Genomic DNA, 21,022 nt, shown 5'->3' on the forward strand with positions numbered 1-21,022 from the left:
AATCAGCTATCATGTTGAGAAAAAAACTATCCTATTTCTTGCCTAACTTTCCACTAAAATTACATAAATTGGAAGGATTTTTTTTTGACATTTATCCAATCAGAGGCCGAGAAATTACCTAAATATTTAGTCGCTAACGTTTCTGAACCTGCCCATTTCCAATCCTTTTATTTATTTAAAAGTTAGAATAATATTGGTGTAATCGATTATATTACAAAAATTCAAATATAACCGCCTTAAAATTTGCAAATGGCTTCCCCACAAAATTCAACATACATCCCGGAAATACACATTCCACATCTTCTCAAACCCAATATCCACCACTAATGACAACTACTATACCCACCACACACATGCAAAAAAAAACTCCACATCAAAACAAAACACGAGTAAGAGCGAGACAACTATGTATATATTTTTGACATTTTGACAGAAGGCGTTGAGTTGAAATACTTTTTTTCCACACACACTTCACTTGCACTTTGCTGTAACACAGCAAGTGTATATTTTTACATTTTTTTGTGTTATTTTTTATTGTACCTACTCTCTAGTTGTTTGTTGGCAAAAAAAAGTGCATAATATGTCTCGCCAAAAGTGCTGCAAATCTATCAACAAAACCCAAACATCTGCATAGAAATCATCGCCAAAAAAAAAAAACAACCCAAGAAACAAACAACTCCGACGTCGTTTGTAAAAAAAAAAAGTAAAAGCCCAAGCAAAAGTCGTCCTCTTCAAAGGAACACACGAAAAGAAAGGAAAGAAAAAAAAATACATAAAAACCTCTCCACGGAGGAAACCGCCCCTCAAACACATTAAAAAAAAAAAAAACAAGTGAAAAAGGAAAAAAATCTCGATATTTTTTAATAAATTTCCCAAAAAAAAAATGTCACAATTCGCACAACAAATTTTCTACTTTTTTGCTTTCCTTTTCATCCTGCAAACATGCTTAACTCTCTGCGAAGCCACCCGAATCATTGGCGACTTTCACACCGATGAATTTTTCAAGTTTATTGTAAAATTTGGCTTCCAAAAAGCTGAAACCCATTCGCAACGTGATTCTTTTGGTTATATTTATGGCAATATTACGTCGGAGGACTCATTTAATGTCCCTGTGACGTTGGCAGTTTTAGATCGTTCGAGTTTTCTTGAATTCTATGGCAATCGAAGTTATTATGATCGCGAGCTGGCTTGTCAACGAATGTTTGCACGCATTCAAAATTTAGCTTATGATAGTGATTGTAATTCGCATGCGAAGACTGATTATTTGAGAAAGATTCCATGTCAGAAGGGTGAATTGTGTACGGATGAAGATAGTCCATCGAATGTCGTTCCGGGATATCAATTTACTTATGTTATAAGTGATTTAACGCAACCTAGGTAAGTTTTTTTTTTAAGAAGAGTTTGAATGTTGTTATTATTGACTATTTGTGATTTGGTTCTTTGTCTCTAAACTAAGGGAATTCCATTTTTGCTTGTAAGTTTTCTAAAAGTCATGTTTATAGATGGTTGAAAATAAAGTAACTAGTGCGTCTGGTTTTATTGTCCTTTTATGGAAGAAGTTTTGGTATTTGCAACCGACCTTGAGTCCAATATAAGAAAAGATATTTTTGTGTCTGCACTGACAACCTACATAACAGGTAGGTTGATAGTTGAGGAGGTGATTTCCAAAACCAGCTATCTGACCTGAAGGTAGTTTTGAGTAAAATGCCAAAAATCTTTACTTCGTAATACAGAAGATATAGAGCAAAATAATCTTCTACAAATTTATTCTTTCGAAATTTTAATAAAATTAAAGATTTCAAAATAAATATATCTTAAGTCTTTATATTGAAAATGCCTTATTAAAAAGTCGGTATATCTGCTTTTGGAAGTATAATTAAATTATGTCTTCTTTTGGAAGTAAAACTATTAAAAAAATCTTCTTTTGCAGGTAAAATCACGATTTTTTTTTTTAATTTTTTGTAAATAAATCTTTATCAATATCAGTATTTTAGTTTATAACATGAAACAAAAATACATTTTTATAAATGAAATTGAATTAAAATGCGTTTCTGGATCGCACGTACTTGCTCTTGTAATTTAGAGTGTCTATTTTGGTTATTTGAATAGCTCTATATTTCATTTTTTTAAATTAGGTATAAGAAATAACAATCTGCAAATTTTGAAAAAAAAAATCGGTACGAAATAATCTAAAAAATAAGTCAATTTTCGCAAAAAACCACATCGCCATTTCCATTATCCAAATTTTTGAGAAAAACTAAAAACACAGATTCTTAATATTATTTACTAAAACCCTTAAGTACACACAATTTAATTAAAATCGTTAGACCGTTTAGGTAATAGCACGGTGTACAGATGGACGGACGGAACTAAGTAATGACGAAAACTACTTTTGTAACTCCTCCATCATCGTAATGTGGCATTTTATCATACGTCAAATTGATATTTTTATACTGAAGAGGCCTTATTGGAAAGAACATTTTGTATAGGCCATTTTGGAAAAAACATTTGGTGTTCAATAGGCTGTTTTGGAAATAAAGTCATTTTTTGACATTGAATTACTATCTCTGTGTGCTGTTTAGAAAATTATTTTTGATTGAATCAGACGCGCGTTGAAAAGACCTAAAAAATGACATGCATATCTCATTTTCCGATTTTTTTCCGATAGTTGGTTTTGGAAATCAGCTCCTCAGTTGTCAATTTTCATATTGCCATTAAAGATGTACAAAATATTTCTATGTGCCTGGACAGGTGCAGAAACATTGTAATTGAAAACCTACTCATAAAAGTCCATGTCCACAATTGATTCCTACAAGCTCCTGGGAAAAGAAATTTATTGAAAATTATCTGAATTCCACATTTAAGCCTGGTACGCTGCTCGCGCTAAATTTTAGCTCCCATACAAATTATCGAAAAATTTTAGCCGGGATAAAATGAGTCCCATACAAATTATCGATAACTTGTATGGGAATGTTATCTCAGCTAAAATTTAGCGCGAGCAGCGTACCAGGCTATAGAGTGAAATTTAGTTCCTGTTCTTTTTTGAATTGAACTTAGTTAAACTTAACATATTTCCTCAGTTTGAGGTTATTTGAGGAGCATTTTTGCAAAACTCAACAAATGTATTATTTTCAAGTTCAAGGGCAAGGTTTTTTTGTTTCCCATTTGAATACAAAATCGACTTTTCAAAAAAATAGAAATAAAGAGTTGTTCTCTCCTGCTAGCTATGCAGGCAATAGGCTTAACTGTTATTTGAAGATTTGAAACCATTTGTCCTAATTTTGAACACGAAAATACAGCGTTTTTATTCGAAATGAAACAAATCCAAAAGTACTCTTTCTACTTCCTAATACTTTAAGTATAACCTTTTATGCATACCTAATGTATGGACCAATAAATAACCAAACAACCCATGTAATAACTAGAATAATAATATTTGATATTTATGGAAAGACAATTCTTTCCAAAAACTGGCAAACTTTATTGAGTTTGACAAAAATCTGAAATTAAAGTTTCGCAAAACTATTATTTTGATGAGTTTTGCAAATCGTGCATACATTTTGTATGGTTTTGTTTACTTTTGAAAGAACGATCTTAAATTTTTTTTAAATAAAAATGTAAGTTTTTATATTTTTTTTTATTTCGTCATCTTGTGCGCCTGGTCTGCCAAAAATTTTGATACCAATATCTTATTTTTGCATTTTTGGCGTTTGTTGAGTTTTGAATGGTGGTTGAATGGCGTTTGTTGATATGGGTGGCCCTCAGACAACGACGAGTTCCGGAAACCTATGTGCGGATAATTATGGACATGTATGATGGAGCAGTTACTAAAGTAAGATGTGCAGCTGGAGTCACCGAAGAATTCGAAATCACAGTAGGTGTACACCAGGGAAGCGTCTTGAGTCCTCTGCTCTTTATTACCGTTCTTGATTACCTGCTTCAAGGCAAAGTGACGGACCCAAAAGTGCATCAGTTATTCTTTGCTGACGATGGAGCCATCATAAGTGAAGACCCGATATCCCTGCAACGAGCACTTGATGTATGGGTGGATGTTCTAGAAGGTAGTGGGTACCGCATAAGCGCGAAAAAGATAGAATACCTATGCTGCCCATTTTCTGATCCACACAGGCCTATTCCTGACATTTATTTGAATGGTGTAGTGCTTCCCAAGTGTGAAAAGTTTAAATATCTGGGGTCTATGATAAATAACGAAGGTACTTGTGATGACGATATCAATCATCGCGTAAGCGTAGGGTGGATGAAGTGGCGGGAAAATTCTGCTATCTTCTGTGATCGAAAAATGCCCCCTAAGCTGAAAGGAAGGCTCTACACCGCAGTTGTGCGTCCAGCACTCACATACGGTTCACAATGTTGGACAATGTACAAAAAGTATGAGAGTAAGTTAACGGCAGCTGAGATGAAGATGCTTCGCTGACAGCAGGAGTAACAAAGCTTGATAGAATTAGAAGTACGAAGATCCGAGGAAGCCTTCATGTTAAAAATACCATCTCCCAAAAAATTGAACACGACCGACTCAGTTGGTATTGCCATGTTCAAAGGAGAGATCCTGAGAACCCCGTCAAAAAAGCAATATCATATAACGTTCCAACACGAAATAAAAAGAAAGGTAGGCCTAAAAACTCCTGGTACAAGCAAATGCAAAAACACCAGCATTCAGTTGGCCTCAGAAACGGAACAATACAAAACCGGGAGGATAGCCGCCGATTTCTGAGGTCAACCCGGCGAACCCCACAGGCGGATCACTAGTGTGAAGCAGTAACGTGGGAAGGTTATGATCCCCTCGACATCGAGATCATAACAGCGCCGAGAAAAAAGGAAGAAGAAGAAGTTGAGTTTTGAAAAAAAAAAACTCCTCATTTACTTGTAGAGCTGCGTACCTTCCATTTCGAAACACAAAGTACCTAAGAATGGGTTGTTACTGATTGTTGAGTTCGTAATGGTTTTAGTTAAATAAAGCATTCGTAAAGGCTAGTTGTGAAACCAATTAAATGCTGTTGTTTTTTATTTGGCTTGTCCCAGGAATTTTTGACGTGCATTTCTTGTTTATTCATAGTCGAATAAAAACGTAGTGGCTTTTTGACGGTGTACTCATGGAGCATTTTTCAATAACAGAAGATAGCACAATTTCCGAACGAACCCGCTCAACCCCACTTTTCTCATTCCACTTGATATCGTCATCACAAAGTAGCTTCTGTATTGATTAATACATACATACAGCCATGGCCAAAAGTATTAGGCACCCCAAAAAAATGCTTTTTTGAATACTGGAAGCGCGGATTTGTTTCATCTTCCATTTTTTTTTTTTGGCTGATATTAGTCGTAATGCCCGTGGGTGTCTTAAATATATACAACTTAAACAATTTATTCATTGGTTCTCATATTGTTTGAATGTGGCTTTGGGCCGATTTCACTATTTTGTATCACTAATTTTTTAAATAAGTCGGGAAGAATCATGCTTCTTCTTCAGCACCAAATTTCTTTGGAATATATTGTTGCAAAAAACAGGTAGAACGATTTGAACACAAGTAGTTTTTTCTCAACACACTCTCACTATAATTGAAGGAAATTACTGCAAGTTCTTGTTTTCAGGTGAAAGCTTTTCACGCCTAACGTAAGAGTTAAAAATTTTAAGTGACTTATAATAAGACCTGTTGTTGGAATCTTAAAATTATTCTTAATAAAACTAGTGCTGGTCAAAAATCGTCTAATTTGACTTGTGATAATTAACAGTCATAGTAAATACAATACTTTGATGTAACACTCTCTGCTGTAATTATCTGTAATTGCACAAAATTACAAATCACCTTATCCGATTCGATGCTTGATTCTAGTTTCCAGGGAAAATCTTGTCGTGCCTCTGATAATATAGCGCTTATGACTCAAGTATTTTTCTGGTCTCCTCACTCTCGTTTAAAGACTAATATTAGATAAAGTTTCTGTTGCTTTTGCATTACTCCTGATTTTGCAACCCTTCAAAGTGGCAATTACATTTCCTTACTTAATTGTTTTAAGATCAGCGTACTTACTACGTGTCATTCTTAATGAGCATTGAGCACTCTATCCTATTAATCGGATATCGCTTGGTCTTTGAAACGGAGTATCAGTTTTCCTTCTCGTCCAGAACCTAGGCTGGAATTTGAAGACATTAGTTGCTCATTATGACTAGGATATTTTAAGAGTCGGCACTTAATCCTCCGAGGAAGGATTTTTTAATCCATTCATAGAGCTTAATTGAGCGGGTTCAACACCACCTAGGTGTCAGAATGTATGTTTAGGTGGTCTGCGTTGAACCCGGCCATTCACACTCCCGAACAACAGAGGGGTTTTGTCCTAGATGAGAGACACTGACAGATATTTGTTTATTTTGTTGATAGGATTCAATTGTACATAATTGTCTTTGTCCTCATTTACTACAAGCTTTGTGCAAACCCCCCTATATAGCTCGATGAAAGCGGCCTATAATGTCGATGTCGTCCACATATCGCTGGCTGAGAATAATAGGGTTGTATGTTTTATGGAAACCCCTCCAGACATAAGACTCTATTATTTTCAGCCAGTGATAATCTGACTTGTTGAAGATGGTGATCGTGTCGTTTTAATCGGTCTCATAATTGGAATTTACGGACGCTTGGAAAAACTCGCTTTTATCTGTACCGTAACTAAAAAAAATTATTCATCGATACTGGTGGAATACATGCCCGTCAAAAATCCGGCCGCCCACGCTCTGTGAGGACTTCGAAAGGAGTGCACTACGATTGTTTTACCAACCTCCATTTGTGTAAAAAAAAAAACCACTGTTTAACCTCAAACCTCAAACAAACCGCGTCTACAAACACGGAATGAACATTCCAGTAAGATTCTGTTATATATTAAAAACAAAAACCAATCAGAATGGTTACAAAAAAGGTCCTCGATTCCATAACACCGAATAATTGGCCAGCTGGTATTCCCGACCTTAACCATTTGTATTAAACGGTATAGTCCGTTTGAAAGGGAATGGCTTGCTCTTCTCACCACCCAAATATTGAGTCCTTGAAGCGAGCCCTTGTCCGCTCTGTTGATAACTTTCCGATGTAAGAGGTCCGATTGATGATTGGCCATTATGTCTCAAAACTTGCGTTAAGGCAATTGCGGTCATTTCAAATAAAACCCATCAATATATGTAGATTTGATGAAAAACTTGAACTCTTAAGTTTTGTTTCAGCAAACGAGTATTTTTTGTGTTTTTTATTTATTTATAAATAAAATAAAGATTGTAAACATGTTCCTTTAATTTTGAACCGAGTTTGCTAGACATTACAAAAATAGCTAATTAATTACAACCATTTTATTTTTAATAGCGACTAAACAAAGAAGTAAAGACCAATAGATTTTTAAAAAATTGTAGCCATCGTGCCAAACTAACTTAAACTATTTTTTAAAAAGAGCAAAATAGCACATATCTTACGTTTTTTTCTATCTTCGCGAAAAACAGAATTGAAGAAAGTACTAGCCTTAATGGTGAACTTCTAATCGAGAATACACGATATGTCCAATATTCTATGTAATCATGGCTTTTCTTTGGAAAATGTGATCATTAATAAATCATTACATTACCCTGTTTTTATTACTTTTTTCTTAAAGATATTTTTTTTATTCTGAGAAGACTAAAAAAAACTTCCTTTATGGGTCAATCCATTTCAAGTTTACCATAGCAAAACGACTTAACTTGCATTTAAACAATTAAATTCAAGTGACACCCATTTCCTATTTTTCAAGCAATGCATATTCAATCTTCATCTTTCATATCCTCTCCCTTTCACCTCTTTCCACAATCTTAAACTGATATATCATGGCTAAGGTTAAAAACTTGTTTTAGTTTCCATTGCTCGCATACAAGTAGTATCCAATCCATCATTATAAGAGTTTTTAATAAATTTATCTTATCTTTTGTTTATGATTATTTTATCAAGATAAATTTTTGTGTACTTAAACTTTTAATCAGAATTGAGATTGTTGTGATTTTTATTAGTTTTGTTGCTGCTATACAAAAATTTATTCATTGTCTGCCAAGAAAGAAAAATATTTCTGTAGGGTCATAGAGAATACATTCTTTTGAATAGAAGAACAAAACAAATCACCAGCTGTAAATTAAATTAAATTAAATTAAATAAATTAAAATAAATATTTGCACACGTGTTTGTAGTTGTTCAATAGAACATTTTAATACAAGATCATTTTTTTTTTCTTCAAAGAGTTAAGGTTCATTTGAATGTTGTATAATTGTGTCTGGGAATTCCCTGTAATGAAATGTATTGAATGAGACTGAACGAACATTCAAATGAATGATAATTTTGGGCTAAATATAGATTTGTTGATTGATTGCATAAATAAACAGTTAAGCAGAATAAAGAGATAATACGGAGTCAATTGAAAAAAAAAAAAAACAAATAAAATTGTTATCATTGAATACAATTGATTAAGTAATTTTGAATGTTTAAACGAAACAAAAATTACTTCAATGCACATGCACCAGATAAGACTGGAGTTATAGGTTGTATTTTAAGATAACTTATCTACTCATACGTTACGAAATTATCAAACTTTTCCGTTTCTGGATGCTACCGGGAGCTAAGTAAAGTTTGCATTAGGGTGGTCCAATTTTTTGGTTTTTACATTTCCGTTGTTCCCCACTCAAAAATTGGTTGCATATGTGTTTTGTATTACACACGTGAAATTTCAGCTTTTTAGGTAAAGTGTAGGTGGGCGCTCAACAGGATTAAAGTTTTTGCTCAGATGCTGTTATAGCTGGGTCCGCATGCCTTGTAATTAACTTTTTCTATGATTTATCAAGTGAATTAAGTTATGTTGTGGTAAAGTTTTTCATGATATGTTTTTTCTTTCATAAAAACCCAATAGTTAAGTGATATTTTCACAGATAATTTTTGTTCATTAAATTCGTCTGTAAGTATTTTTTGCTTAAAGTTAAAACAAAACAGAATCAATCAATGAAATATGAGCTAGTGACTCAAAACCAAAGAAACATGAAAATCATTTACTTGGTTGTCGGGAACATGCGTGCTTATCATGTTTAAGCCAAATTCCAACTCCAAGCCAAATCCTAATATGATATAATCAGGTATTAAGGGTAACAAAGTCTAATATTTCAATGCTGATGAGCGCCCTCTTCCTTTTACTTTTGAGGGCTAAAACTTTCAGCATATGTTGGTATTGATGTCTGTAGCAAAATAATGGGTGGGGAAGTAATGAATTATATGGTTTATTTTTTTGCCTTATAACGTGGACCACACTAGTTTGCATGGATGATCTTGCTTTGACTTTTAATCAAAATATAGGTATCACAATTTAAAAAAAATCTTTCCTGAAAGCCAACTTGTTTATTTCAACCAGTTTTTACAAAAATCCTTCTGACTCATCGTTGTGGGCATTATTTAAGAAACATGTACACCTTAGCGAATCGCCAGATTTTCCGGGTTCGAATTGATCCAAAACAGCTCCAATTTTTTTTAGCATATCCCTGCTAAATGTTGCCTATCCTATCCAACATACTGGGCCTTACTTATTATCAAATTTAAAGCACACTTAAATATTTACCTGAATTGTAAATATTTCACCATACCAAAACCCAATTTAATAGTCAGGTTAAATGCTAACTCTCGGTTAAATTTTATAGTCGGGAAACTGAACTATAAAATTTAACTGAGCGTTAGCTTTTAACCTGACTTTTAATTGGTTTTTGGTATGATGAAATATGTATTTAAGTGAGCTTAAAATTTGATTATTGGTAAGGCCCACGTCTAAAACCATTTTTACACGTAACTTTCGGACGTACCGTCAAGTATAGAGATTCTTTCTTTAGTCATACTACGAGAATGTGGAACGCATTACTCGCCTCAGTTTTTCCCTCCCACTTTAATGTTCAGAACTTTAAAGCCAATGTACATCGGCTTCTGCTTTTAAATCTTTCCCACTTTCCCTAAAGCTCGTACTGTGTTTATATACATATTAAGGGTACCCAAAACCCCTTTAGTGCATGCAAATTAAATTAAAAAAAAAACCTACTGTGATTTGGCAAAGCAATTGGGTAAAAACAACTAAAAACAATAAATGCTTGCTCTACAGAAAACACATTTTGCCAGTCATTCTTGTGCTGGACGAAGACCAAAAAAGGAGAGTTAGCAATGAACTCGATCTTTTTGTTAATTTTTTTTAAATGAATTTTAAATTGTGAAATAAAGAATAATATTAAATAATAACAATGAACTTTTTCGAATCGAATCCGTGCTTTCGAGACAGCAACAAATACCGAATCATCGCGTATGAACGATATTTGCTGGATCACTCGTCGCCAGGAACATTTAAAAGTACTTTTTAAAAGTGGAAATATAAGTGATTGCTTCGGCTACAATATGCCCAGGCGAAAAGTATCGAAAACGCTTGGGGACGTTTTTAAAGATATTCCTTTGTACCGATTTAAAATTTAGTAGACACAGAAATTATTCCCAAGACATCATTTCCATTAATATCTTAGTAAATTTTTTTGACGCTGCAGTTTCTGTTTTATTAATTCATATTATTTAAACTGTAAAGAATGCAAACAAACTTGTTTGTATAAATGCTAAGTGCTCCATTAATTAACAGTCATATACAATTGTTTAATTTGTAAATGTAAAATACATATTTCTTGGCCCATTAATGAAATATACCTCATTATCAGATTTAAATGAAATTGTTTTGTATTTTTTGTTTTATTATTATTTATAAATGTGAAATACAAAGATAAAAATTAAACAAAATAGCTTAACAAATATAGGAAAGTGTAAATTTAATCAGTATCGGAAATTCTTCCCTTTAGAAAAATTCAAAATTTATCACAAGAGAGCATTGCTAGTACCTTTTTTTGCAATCTATTAATATTTTTATTTTTCATCATTTTACGTAAAAGTTCGTGGTCACCTAATTTGTTGTTGTAACCTTACAGGTAGATCCACAACAATGTTCGTAAAGCCAATCGCTGCAGAACCTCCTGAAATGTAAAAAAAAAACCCTTAAATACATTTTTCAATTCAAAATAAACATCCTCAAGGCTTACAAAAATTGTTATATCTTGCGTGGAAAAATTTTTAAAAATTCATTATCATTAATTTTGCAAACTTTCCTAACTTTCCAAAAATTTCGGAATGCGATTAAAAATATAACAAACAGCTTGTTACCAATAATTTTAATATTTTAATTAAATGTAAGCAAAATTTGATAACGCGCCTTTAAAACCAACCATTAAGCCACATTAATACCCAACTCAATTATTTGATTGACAATGTCTGATTGAATATAAAGATTGTATTTTATTATTAATTTTTTTTAATAACAACCTATTTAAACTTCCCATACCTAGTTCCCTTAACAATATTTGATTTTTGATTTACTTTCAGATTCTGGTATATGGCTATGGTAGCATGTTATCGTAACCGATCGACATGCCAATGGCACGCCTATGACCCAACTAGACTTAGCAATCGTGTACCTCTGACCGTTCGCAATGCGCACACAATCAACTATGACATTCGCCTTGTCAATGGCAATCCCAATCAATCGGCATCACATCCATTAACATTTCAATTCTCCTTCGATCAACAAAATCTATTGGAGATGTATTTGATATTCTTGTTGGTGTATCTAGTCCTGATACCGATGCAAATTTATGCAGTTCGATTGCAAAAACATCCGGTGACAAAACTTTTTACAATCAGCTTGATAAGTGAATTTGTAAGTTTGGCCTTCATAACAACCCATTTGATATATTTTGCAATCAATGGTATTGGACAACCTGATGTGGAGGCAGCGGGTGATATTTTGGATATTTTTAGCAGAGTAAGTGCATACATATTCAATTATGACGTGTGAATGTAATTTATTATTATTCGTTGAAATTCAATTAAACGAGTCATTTCTTTTCTTTTCAGACATCATTTATGCTTATATTATTGTTATTGGCCAAAGGTTGGGCAGTGACCAGACAGCAAATTAGTAAAACTGGTTGGATTATTCTTATGTCAATTTGGGTACCATATTGTGCGTTTCATGTGTTCCTATATATTTGGGATAGGGTAAGTTTATTATAATAATAAAATTTATTTTACAATAGAAAGGTAGAACTGGTACCTGTTTTTGAAAACATGTGTAAATCATAAGAATCATTCTTTTTATCTACGTACTAAAATCGTCAGTACGAGCGATTTCAATGCACACAATTTTTCTGGAATTGATTTATTGCCTAGCAAAGAACAATCTAAACCTGTTTCATCTATCAAAAGTTTTTCAAAAGCCTTAACACTATTATGGGTCACTTGTATTCCTTTAAAGTGTGGTCTGAAAACAATGATATAAAATAAGCCGCTTGGCCCTATTATTATCTCCTATCTTAAGAGGGCTTCTTCCTCGCTGGCCATATTATTAGACGCATTGTGGATTATTCATAAATTCATAGATTATAATAGGTTATGCCAAAAAAGTGGGTCCCGGAAGTCCGTCTGTCAGTCTGAGCTACATCCTAAACGGATGGAACGATTGACTTAAACTTGCTATGTAGCATTTTTAGAAACTCTCCAGAGGGGTTTTTGGAATTAATATTTTTTGGACCAAAAATAACGGTACTTTTCATATACCGATTTTAGTAAAATTGAAATTGCTCAGAAACGGCTCCAACGATTTTGTTAAAAAAATTCATATGTAAGTTTTAAGACAAGGTCTATCTTTTAATGAAAACTTTTTTTTGAAAATCATTATTAACGGTACCTGCCAATGAACCGTTTTTTTTTTATCCGATATTCTCCGAAACGGCTGATTCGATTTCAACGAAACTTTTTGTGAAGAAGCACTTATATAACTCAAATATAAGCCAAAAATGAAATTTCGAAAAAATTACACGGTGTAACACTCAAAATATACGCGGGCGGAGACCTATCAGGTTTTGTAGAGCTAGTCGCACTGAATACGAAACGGTATTTGAAAATCCCCTAACACCCCCAAAATCTGAAGTTACGGGCAAAAAACGGTTTTTTGAACCTTCACCCATTGAAAAAATTCTAGCTTCGACAATTTTTTACCCATTTTCGATTTTTTTACAGTTTCTGATAGAAGATAAATATACCTTTTCAACAATGTATAAAACATGTAACTCGGTTAAACCACTTAGAATTTATAAGCTGTCAAAGTTCAAAAATTCCATTTTTTTCGTCATTTGCCCAACTTCGGCATCAATTTAAAGTATATGTTTTCAAAAGAACATGCTATTTAAAAAATATATTCATAAACTATATCTATTTTCCAATCAACCGAGGTATTTTTTATGAAAATCACTCTAAAATTGGCTTAGAAAAAAAAATGTTTTCGATTTCAACCCAGATACAGAAATTCGAACTTTTAGGTATAGAACAAAAATGTTGTTTCGGCACGTAGTAGGATAACCTTGGCGCCAGAATTTGATAACGGGTTTTTATAGAGGAGCTCAGTACAAACATTTTTTTCTTTGGATGGGGGGTCTATCTCCCCCCATTTAGGTGGGAGGGGCAGTTTTCTAAAAAAAAAATTATCAAAATAAAAAAAAATTATTAAAAAACAACGGCAACACTTACAGTAATAAATGATACCATTTCCGAAAGGAAAAATTGTACATTTGATTCTTATTTTTAAATCAATATAACATAACCAATAGTTTTTGAAATAATCGATTTCAAAGTTAAAAATAGGCGAAAAAAAAAATTTTAAAAACTCATTTAATACTATTTTTGTCCAGACTGTGAATTTTAATAAAAAAAATTTGTACACACAAAACTGCCTCAATTGATTCCTTATCGAACAGTGAAAACTATATGTTTCTATGTCTTCTAGTTTTCGAGAAAATTGAAAAATAAAAACAAATAAAAACAAAAAATATTTTGAAAAAAGAAAAATCTGATAAAATATTTTTTTAATTTTCTCATAAACTAGAAGACATAGAAACATATAGTTTTCACTGTTCGATAAGGAATCAACTAAGGCAGTTTTCTGTATGAATATTTTTTTTACTAAAATTCATAGTCTGGACAAAAATAGTATAAAATGAGTTTAAAAAAATTTTTTTTCGCCTATTTTTATTTTTGAAATCGATTATTTCAAAAACTATTGGTTATGTTATATTGATTTAAAAATAAGAATCAAATGTACAATTTTTATTTTCGGAAATGGTATCATTTATTACTGTAAGTGTTGCCGTTGTTTTTTAATAATTTTTTTTTATTTTGATAATTTTTTTTTAGAAAACTGCCCCTCCCACCTAAATGGGGGGAGATAGACCCCCCATCCAAAGAAAAAAATGTTTGTACTGAGCTCCTCTATAAAAACCCGTTATCAAATCCTGGCGCCAAGGTTATCCTACTACGTGCCGAAACAACATTTTTGTTCTATACCTAAAAGTTCGAATTTCTGTATCTGGGTTGAAATCGAAAAAATTTTTTTTTCTAAGCCAATTTTAGAGTGATTTTCATAAAAAATACCTCGATTGATTGGAAAATAGATATAGTTTATGAATATATTTTTTAAATAGCATGTTGTTTTGAAAACATATACTTTAAATTGATGCCGAAGTTGGGCAAATGACGAAAAAAATGGAATTTTTGAACTTTGACAGCTTATAAATTCTAAGTGGTTTAACCGAGTTACATGTTTTATACATTGTTGAAAAGGTATATTTATCTTCTATCAGAAACTGTAAAAAAATCGAAAATGGGTAAAAAATTGTCGAAGCTAGAATTTTTTCAATGGGTGAAGGTCCAAAAAACCGTTTTTTGCCCGTAACTTCAGATTTTGGGGGTGTTAGGGGATTTTCAAATACCGTTTCGTATTCAGTGCGACTAGCTCTACAAAACCTGATAGGTCTCCGCCCGCGTATATTTTGAAACCTCATTTTTGTAACACCGTGTTATTTTTTGGATCTTTAAAAAAATTTTGAAATTTTTTTTTTAAATAAAATTTTCGAAAACATGACATTGTATTTTTTTGAAATTTTGTTTTTAAATGTTGATTAGTGTTTTTTACAAAATGGCATACCAATTTTATTTTAAAACTTTTTTTCCAAAAAATTATTTATAAAAAATTAGTTTTTTAAAAAACGGCTCTAACGATTTTGAATTTTTTTTTTCTAAAAATCCACCTTAATATATCAATCAAAAATGCATGCTTGTTTTGGAAGGCAATTTGATTTCAGATTTTGTTTTATTTTTTTTAAAAAAACAAATTTAATGTTTTTTTTTTGCGCCTTGTACATAGTACCTATGTACATTTCCCAAATCTTATATATAAAAATGAGTTCATTTAGTGTGTGTGGCCGATAAACTCGCTTTTGGCTGGTCCGATTTTGGTAATTTTTTTTTTGTTTGAAAGGTATTAATGTGTAGATGGTTTGTATACAAAAAAAATAATACCTTTCCTCGCATCTTTACATAGCTGTCAATTTGTACGAGTAAAAAAACACTCTCACTTAAAAAAAAAAAAACTAAGCTTAATTTGTAAACAAATTTATTAGACAGGCTTTCAAAATAATTATTATCGTTTAAGGCCTGATTTTGACAACATTTGCGTACATGTACAGATTTTGTTGTGTCATGCTGTGGATATGTATTTAGGTATGTATGCAAAAAAAGAACGATTAAATTCTATTTTTTTTTATCAAAAGAAGTTCAATTCTGAGGAGTACCTACTTTCAACTTCGTGATGCCATTAATGATGGTAATGTTAATGATATTGGTCAGTTCACTATTTTGCTAAAATTTTGTACAGAAATTTGAATTACACCATTAGAAAGATACTAAAAAAAAATAGGCGTCTCATACGGATTTTTTTCATAGACCCTGTACTTTTAAATATGAATTTTTGAAAAAAACAAGGAATTTTTAAAAAACTGCGAAAAATTTTAAATTAATAGGACATATGATTTTTAATTATGCGCATGCATGTGCAAATAATTGAATTTTTAAAATGATTTTTGACCGAATAACGGGAAAAACAAGTTTTTTTGTTCCAATTTTTTTGGCCGTTTTTAACTGTTTTTTATTTTTATCTTTTTTTCTTCAACATATAAATGAATGAAATTTACTTTGTAGATAGATAATAAGCAAGACTATAATTGTATATTTGTATCAAAATGTAAACACAATCTTGAATAACGGTAAAATAAAGTTCTATTTTTCAACACGTCACATCTTTTGATTGAGAGCACATAAAAATTGTATTTAACTTTATTGAGCATCTTGATGATATTACCTTTCATTTGATCGCACATAGCCGTACATCAACTACAAGCTACATAATGTTAAATTAAAAACTTGAGAAATACCTAAAAACACCTGTGGAGATCGGTTGATCATGACCAGCCACCAGTGGTGGTGACCAGTGTGGGAAGTACCGTAATCTCAGTTTGAACTTTTGATATGGTTGGCTTTAAAAAATTCTTACTTTTTTTGTAGGCATCGTAGAAATATCATTAAAACGTCATGTGAAAGGTGAAATAATAGGCTTTCACATGATCTAAAATTTATTATAGGTTGTCATCGAAAAAATTGATTTATAGCATGAGAAAATAAAGTATATGTTTTTTTTTGTTTTTATTAAGAGAAAATTAAATTGATTCTCTCCATTGCATCCATGTTGCTTACAATCAATTTTGAGAAATTCACATAACGCCATGCTTTTCATAGCGTAGGAATAGCTTGCCGAGCGAACCACGCTCATGCACATTATGGGGTAGAATATTTCCGCTGACTCGCACATGATTTACGAAAAAATTTAACTATATGTAGGTACCAAAAAGAGAGATCAAAATATTTTCTAAAGTCGAGTAAAAATGGGCGTAAGAAAGGGCAGGCTAAATAGCATACACATTATTCAAATTTATAAAGAGCCGTTAAAGTGCGATATTGATAATAGGGTGTATTTGCAAAACGCTGATATTTTAAAGTGCCGTAACAAGCCGTATTGAAATATTTATGGAAAAAACGTTTGAAAGAGTTAATAACTTTGCATTGTGAAATTTTGTGTGGTGCAGCATTGTAGTGCATGTAGTGAGCATTTTACTTAGGCTACTTTTTGCTAAAAGTTTAAAAGTGAATATTTTTAGACTCATTTTACGAACTTTTAAAGTTTTAATCCCCTTTTTTTTGTTCATTACAAAGTCGAAAATTGGAAATAAATACAAGAAATGGCGGAACGAAGTCCGCCGGGTCAGCTAGTTTCTATATAAAAAGTCTTAAAAATTTAAACAAATTGAACTCTAAGAGCAAATTATTTATTTATGTTTGACACCTTTTAACCATGTGCAAGAGAATTTGTAGAATAATTTCCATATTTTTCAAAATACCATTAAATAGTTTTTTTTTTTCAATTAATATGATCTTATTAATAAATATTAGGAAATAAAGTAAATTATACAAATAGATCCAATGAACTGCAATAAAATGCTTAAAACAGTGGTTAATTTTGATTTTGTTTCAAAGGTCTACAAGTGCGTCTAATAATATGGCCAGAGACTGCGGAGAGAGCAGCCCAGTGCTTGCAGGCTATCCTATATCCACTTGGTGGTACTGAGGAATGAGACCAAGACTTTGATCTTTGATGGTGAGAGCTTATCTATGTCACTGAAAAAATCACTCTCCAGGGAGATTACTCTCTTCTTAGCCAAGGCAAGACATTAGCATAGAGAAAGAAATACCTTCTCCTTTTCCTGTTGGTCCAAACAACTACGGCAGTAAGTATTGTGTTTCCATCCTTGCCGCATATTCTCTAATCGGCCAAAACCCTTTGCACAGCTGCACCCGATATTGACTTGAAGGTGTAGAGGTAAAAGATGAAAAAGAACACTTAGTGCCTCAGTTGGACTCTGCACTTTCTTGAGTTTTATGATTTATGTTTTGCTTTGTTAAGATTTGGGACAGAAGAAAGTTATGGATTTTGGTTTTAGTTGTAGAAAGCATCAGTTCCGTTTTACTTTTGTTGACCCCTAGACCACAGCCCTTAGCCCATTTGCTTACTTTCTTTAAAACCATGTGAGTGATTTCGCTAATAACGGGTAAAAACTCTCCTGATGAAAGACTAACCAGTATCTTCTGCGGTGGTATGGTTAGAAGTCGATTTTTTTCTGATAAAAGTTCGCTGACATCAAATATTATCGTAATATTCGATCTTCAAGGTGACAGAATACATAATATGTATATATGGCTAGTTAGAACATTTGTTAACATCCAAGTGACATTTTGATCAAATTTGATGCTCATTTTTCATCAAATTACTTAGTACAAAAGTAGCCAAAGACATATTGAACACTTTCTGTATTTCTAATCTTAAAACCTAGGACACAGATCAAGCTGAATTTTAGGTGAAATTTTGAAAGATTTGATGGAAAACTCTTTCGGTCCGCCGAAATATTTAGTTGCCACAAACAACTCTACCTCGGTAATCTTTTCCGAAAACGATTTTGGCGATCGTATTGTAACTCTAAGTTTTATGTTTGCTGTCTCCGTTAGTACGGCGTTAAACTTAATTTTATCTGTTTTCTTTAAATTTAAATATTTCAGACGGAAATCGATGTTACATCAGACATTGACGAATACCAGACTTGGCCTGGATGGATAGTCCTTATACTTCGGTAATTATTTAACATAAAACATTTCTTTAAGTTTGTTTAATATTTAATTAACTTTTAGGACATCTTTTATGATGTGGTTCCTATATGAACTACGCAACACAATGAAATATGAACACTCAACAAAGAAATTAGATTTTCTTTTGCATCTGGGTGCCTCCAGTTTGGTGTGGTTCATTTATTTGCCAATTGTAGCGGTAGTCGCTTTACAAGTCAATTCCATGTGGAGAGATAAACTTTTACTAGGCATTACAAATTCAGCTGATTGTCTAGCTTATTGTATTATGACAGGACTCCTGTGGCCAAATCGTTCAGGTCAGTATCTCTTACTGGCTGGATCACATTACTCAGGTATGTACTTTTTTTTTTGTTTGTATTGAATATTAAAAAGTCATCAGTTTAATTTTTTAATTCAACAGGTATGGATGAATTGGATGAGTTTAATGAAGCTCCGCACATAATTCGCGAACGCGAACGTCGTCGCAACTCACCCGACGCAGTTATTGCCACAAATGGTACAGGAGCTGTTGTCGCAGCTGCCAATAATTTCCCACTAAATGGTGAAATATGTACCGATCTCCTTGAAGGAGAAGATCTTGACGCAGAGCTATTAACTGATTTACACAAAAATAGTCACGTAATAGCATAGGTTTAGTCACAACTAAAATGAAAAAAAAAAAGATATTCATATTTAAAAAAGAAGAAAAAAAAAATAACGTACGTATTTGATAGATTTTTATTAGGACAACTCATTAGGTTAAAAAAGATAGAAGGAAAGGAAGAATGAAATGTGTTTTCTATAGTTTTTCATAGTTATTTCTAGATCACACTTTATTATACACAAACACAAACCCACACATAAACAAAAAAACAAACATTTACCATTCACAAAACCGTCTCACACTTTAAAATTTTCACCGAATGTTTTGTAAATAATCATAGTCTATTAATAATTTTAGATAAGAAATCGTGCTTTTTTTGTTAATAATAATTAATTCTTCTTTGTGATTCTGCTGAAAACATGACAATTGTTTTGTGTTTCACAAAAAATGTGTAAGCTTTAGATCCAAAAAAAATGAAACGCTCATAATGCGCACATTATTCAAACCGTTTCGTTTTAGTTTTTTTTTTGAAAAAAAAAACTGATTTTTATATTGAAAAATAAGAAAAAGAAAATATATTTTAGAAAAAAATTTACACTCACACCACAACGACTCAAAAACAAGAACACTTAAAAAAAATCAACAACACAAAAAAAACATAAATTAAGATTTTTTTTTGAAATTTTGTTAAAAAACAAAACTTTAACACACACACTGTGCCATTGTTTCAGTGCATTAAGAAAAAATTTATCAAACAAAAAAAAAATGTTACAAATTAAAACGAAATTTTGTGTGATTATTCAAGAAATTGAAAATTCCAAAATATAATAATTATTATGATAGAAAATAGGTAATTAAAAAAAAAAATTTAGAAAATAGATTGTGGCTTACATGGAAAAAAAGAAAATAAAAAAAAATTTTTGTTTGTCGGTTCGAATGCAGAGTGTAGTATATGACTTTCCCTCCTAATATGAGACATTCACAATGTAATTATATCCTTAAAAAAAAATTTAGTCTTTATCTAAGATATTCTTCAGATACAAACTAGAGTTGAGTATTTTAACTGTCTGAGTTCAAAACACCCTTTGTGTCGTTTTCGATTGGTTTCACTCAAGGATTACTTATTCTAAGATCCAATAAAACAGTTTGAATCGCTGCCACTCATTTCAGAAATTTTGTACTGTATTTTTGTGAATAATCAAATAAATTTTTTTTGTTCTTTTTCACTAGGGAATATGGTTTGACGTTTAAATATTATTGATTTTGAGTGAATTCTGATTTGAAATTAAGAAGAGAATTTCTCTTCTATGAAGCGTTATTTCTGTCATAGAATAAAACACTTTCAGAAGGCTTCTGAATGCTTCCGGACGACCAATCGAAAACGAGACATTTGTATAACATATTTACTTAAAAGGGCACCAAACCCATGAAAGGTCATGTTTGAGACGTAATGACTTTTGCTCTGCTTCCGATCACAAGCATATTGGTTAGGATGCAAAGATTTTTTCAGTTTTGTTTTTAAAAGTACCAAAATGGTTTTTAGTAGGTATTCAATGCAACCCGATTTGGTCCGATCAGGTTCAGGAAAATGAAGTAGGAAAATTTTCAAATAGATATTTTGTGATGTTTTCATTCGATTTGAAACACAAAAATGCCATACCAATCGATTAAAAATCACTCAGAGTTTTTATTGGAAATAATATTTACAAAATTGTTACACTGTAAA

The 21,022-nt window shown here is 32.0% G+C and overlaps 1 protein-coding gene across 1 annotated transcript; it reads left to right on the forward strand.

Moving 5' to 3' along the window:
* Positions 1-456: 456 nt before the first annotated feature.
* Positions 457-20,501, forward strand: LOC129918503 (integral membrane protein GPR180). Its single transcript, XM_055999093.1, has 6 exons — positions 457-1,377; positions 11,454-11,892; positions 11,985-12,128; positions 18,627-18,697; positions 18,756-19,045; positions 19,114-20,501. Exons 1-6 carry the CDS (start codon positions 884-886, stop codon positions 19,341-19,343), a joined length of 1,668 nt encoding a protein of 555 aa, XP_055855068.1. The 5' UTR covers positions 457-883; the 3' UTR covers positions 19,344-20,501.
* The last annotated feature ends 521 nt before the right edge of the window (positions 20,502-21,022 follow it).

Source organism: Episyrphus balteatus, chromosome 4 (assembly GCF_945859705.1).
Source record: "Episyrphus balteatus chromosome 4, idEpiBalt1.1, whole genome shotgun sequence".
Taxonomy (NCBI): Eukaryota; Metazoa; Arthropoda; class Insecta; order Diptera; family Syrphidae; genus Episyrphus; species Episyrphus balteatus.

Coding starts and splice junctions, on each gene's coding strand:
- LOC129918503 (XM_055999093.1), top strand. CDS start 884: ATGTCACAATTCGCACAACAAATTTTCTACTTTTTTGCTTTCCTTTTC. Junction 11,893..11,984: donor TTTTGGATATTTTTAGCAGA/GTAAGTGCATAC, acceptor TTTTCTTTTCAG/ACATCATTTATGCTTATATT. Junction 19,046..19,113: donor GGCTGGATCACATTACTCAG/GTATGTACTTTT, acceptor TTAATTCAACAG/GTATGGATGAATTGGATGAG.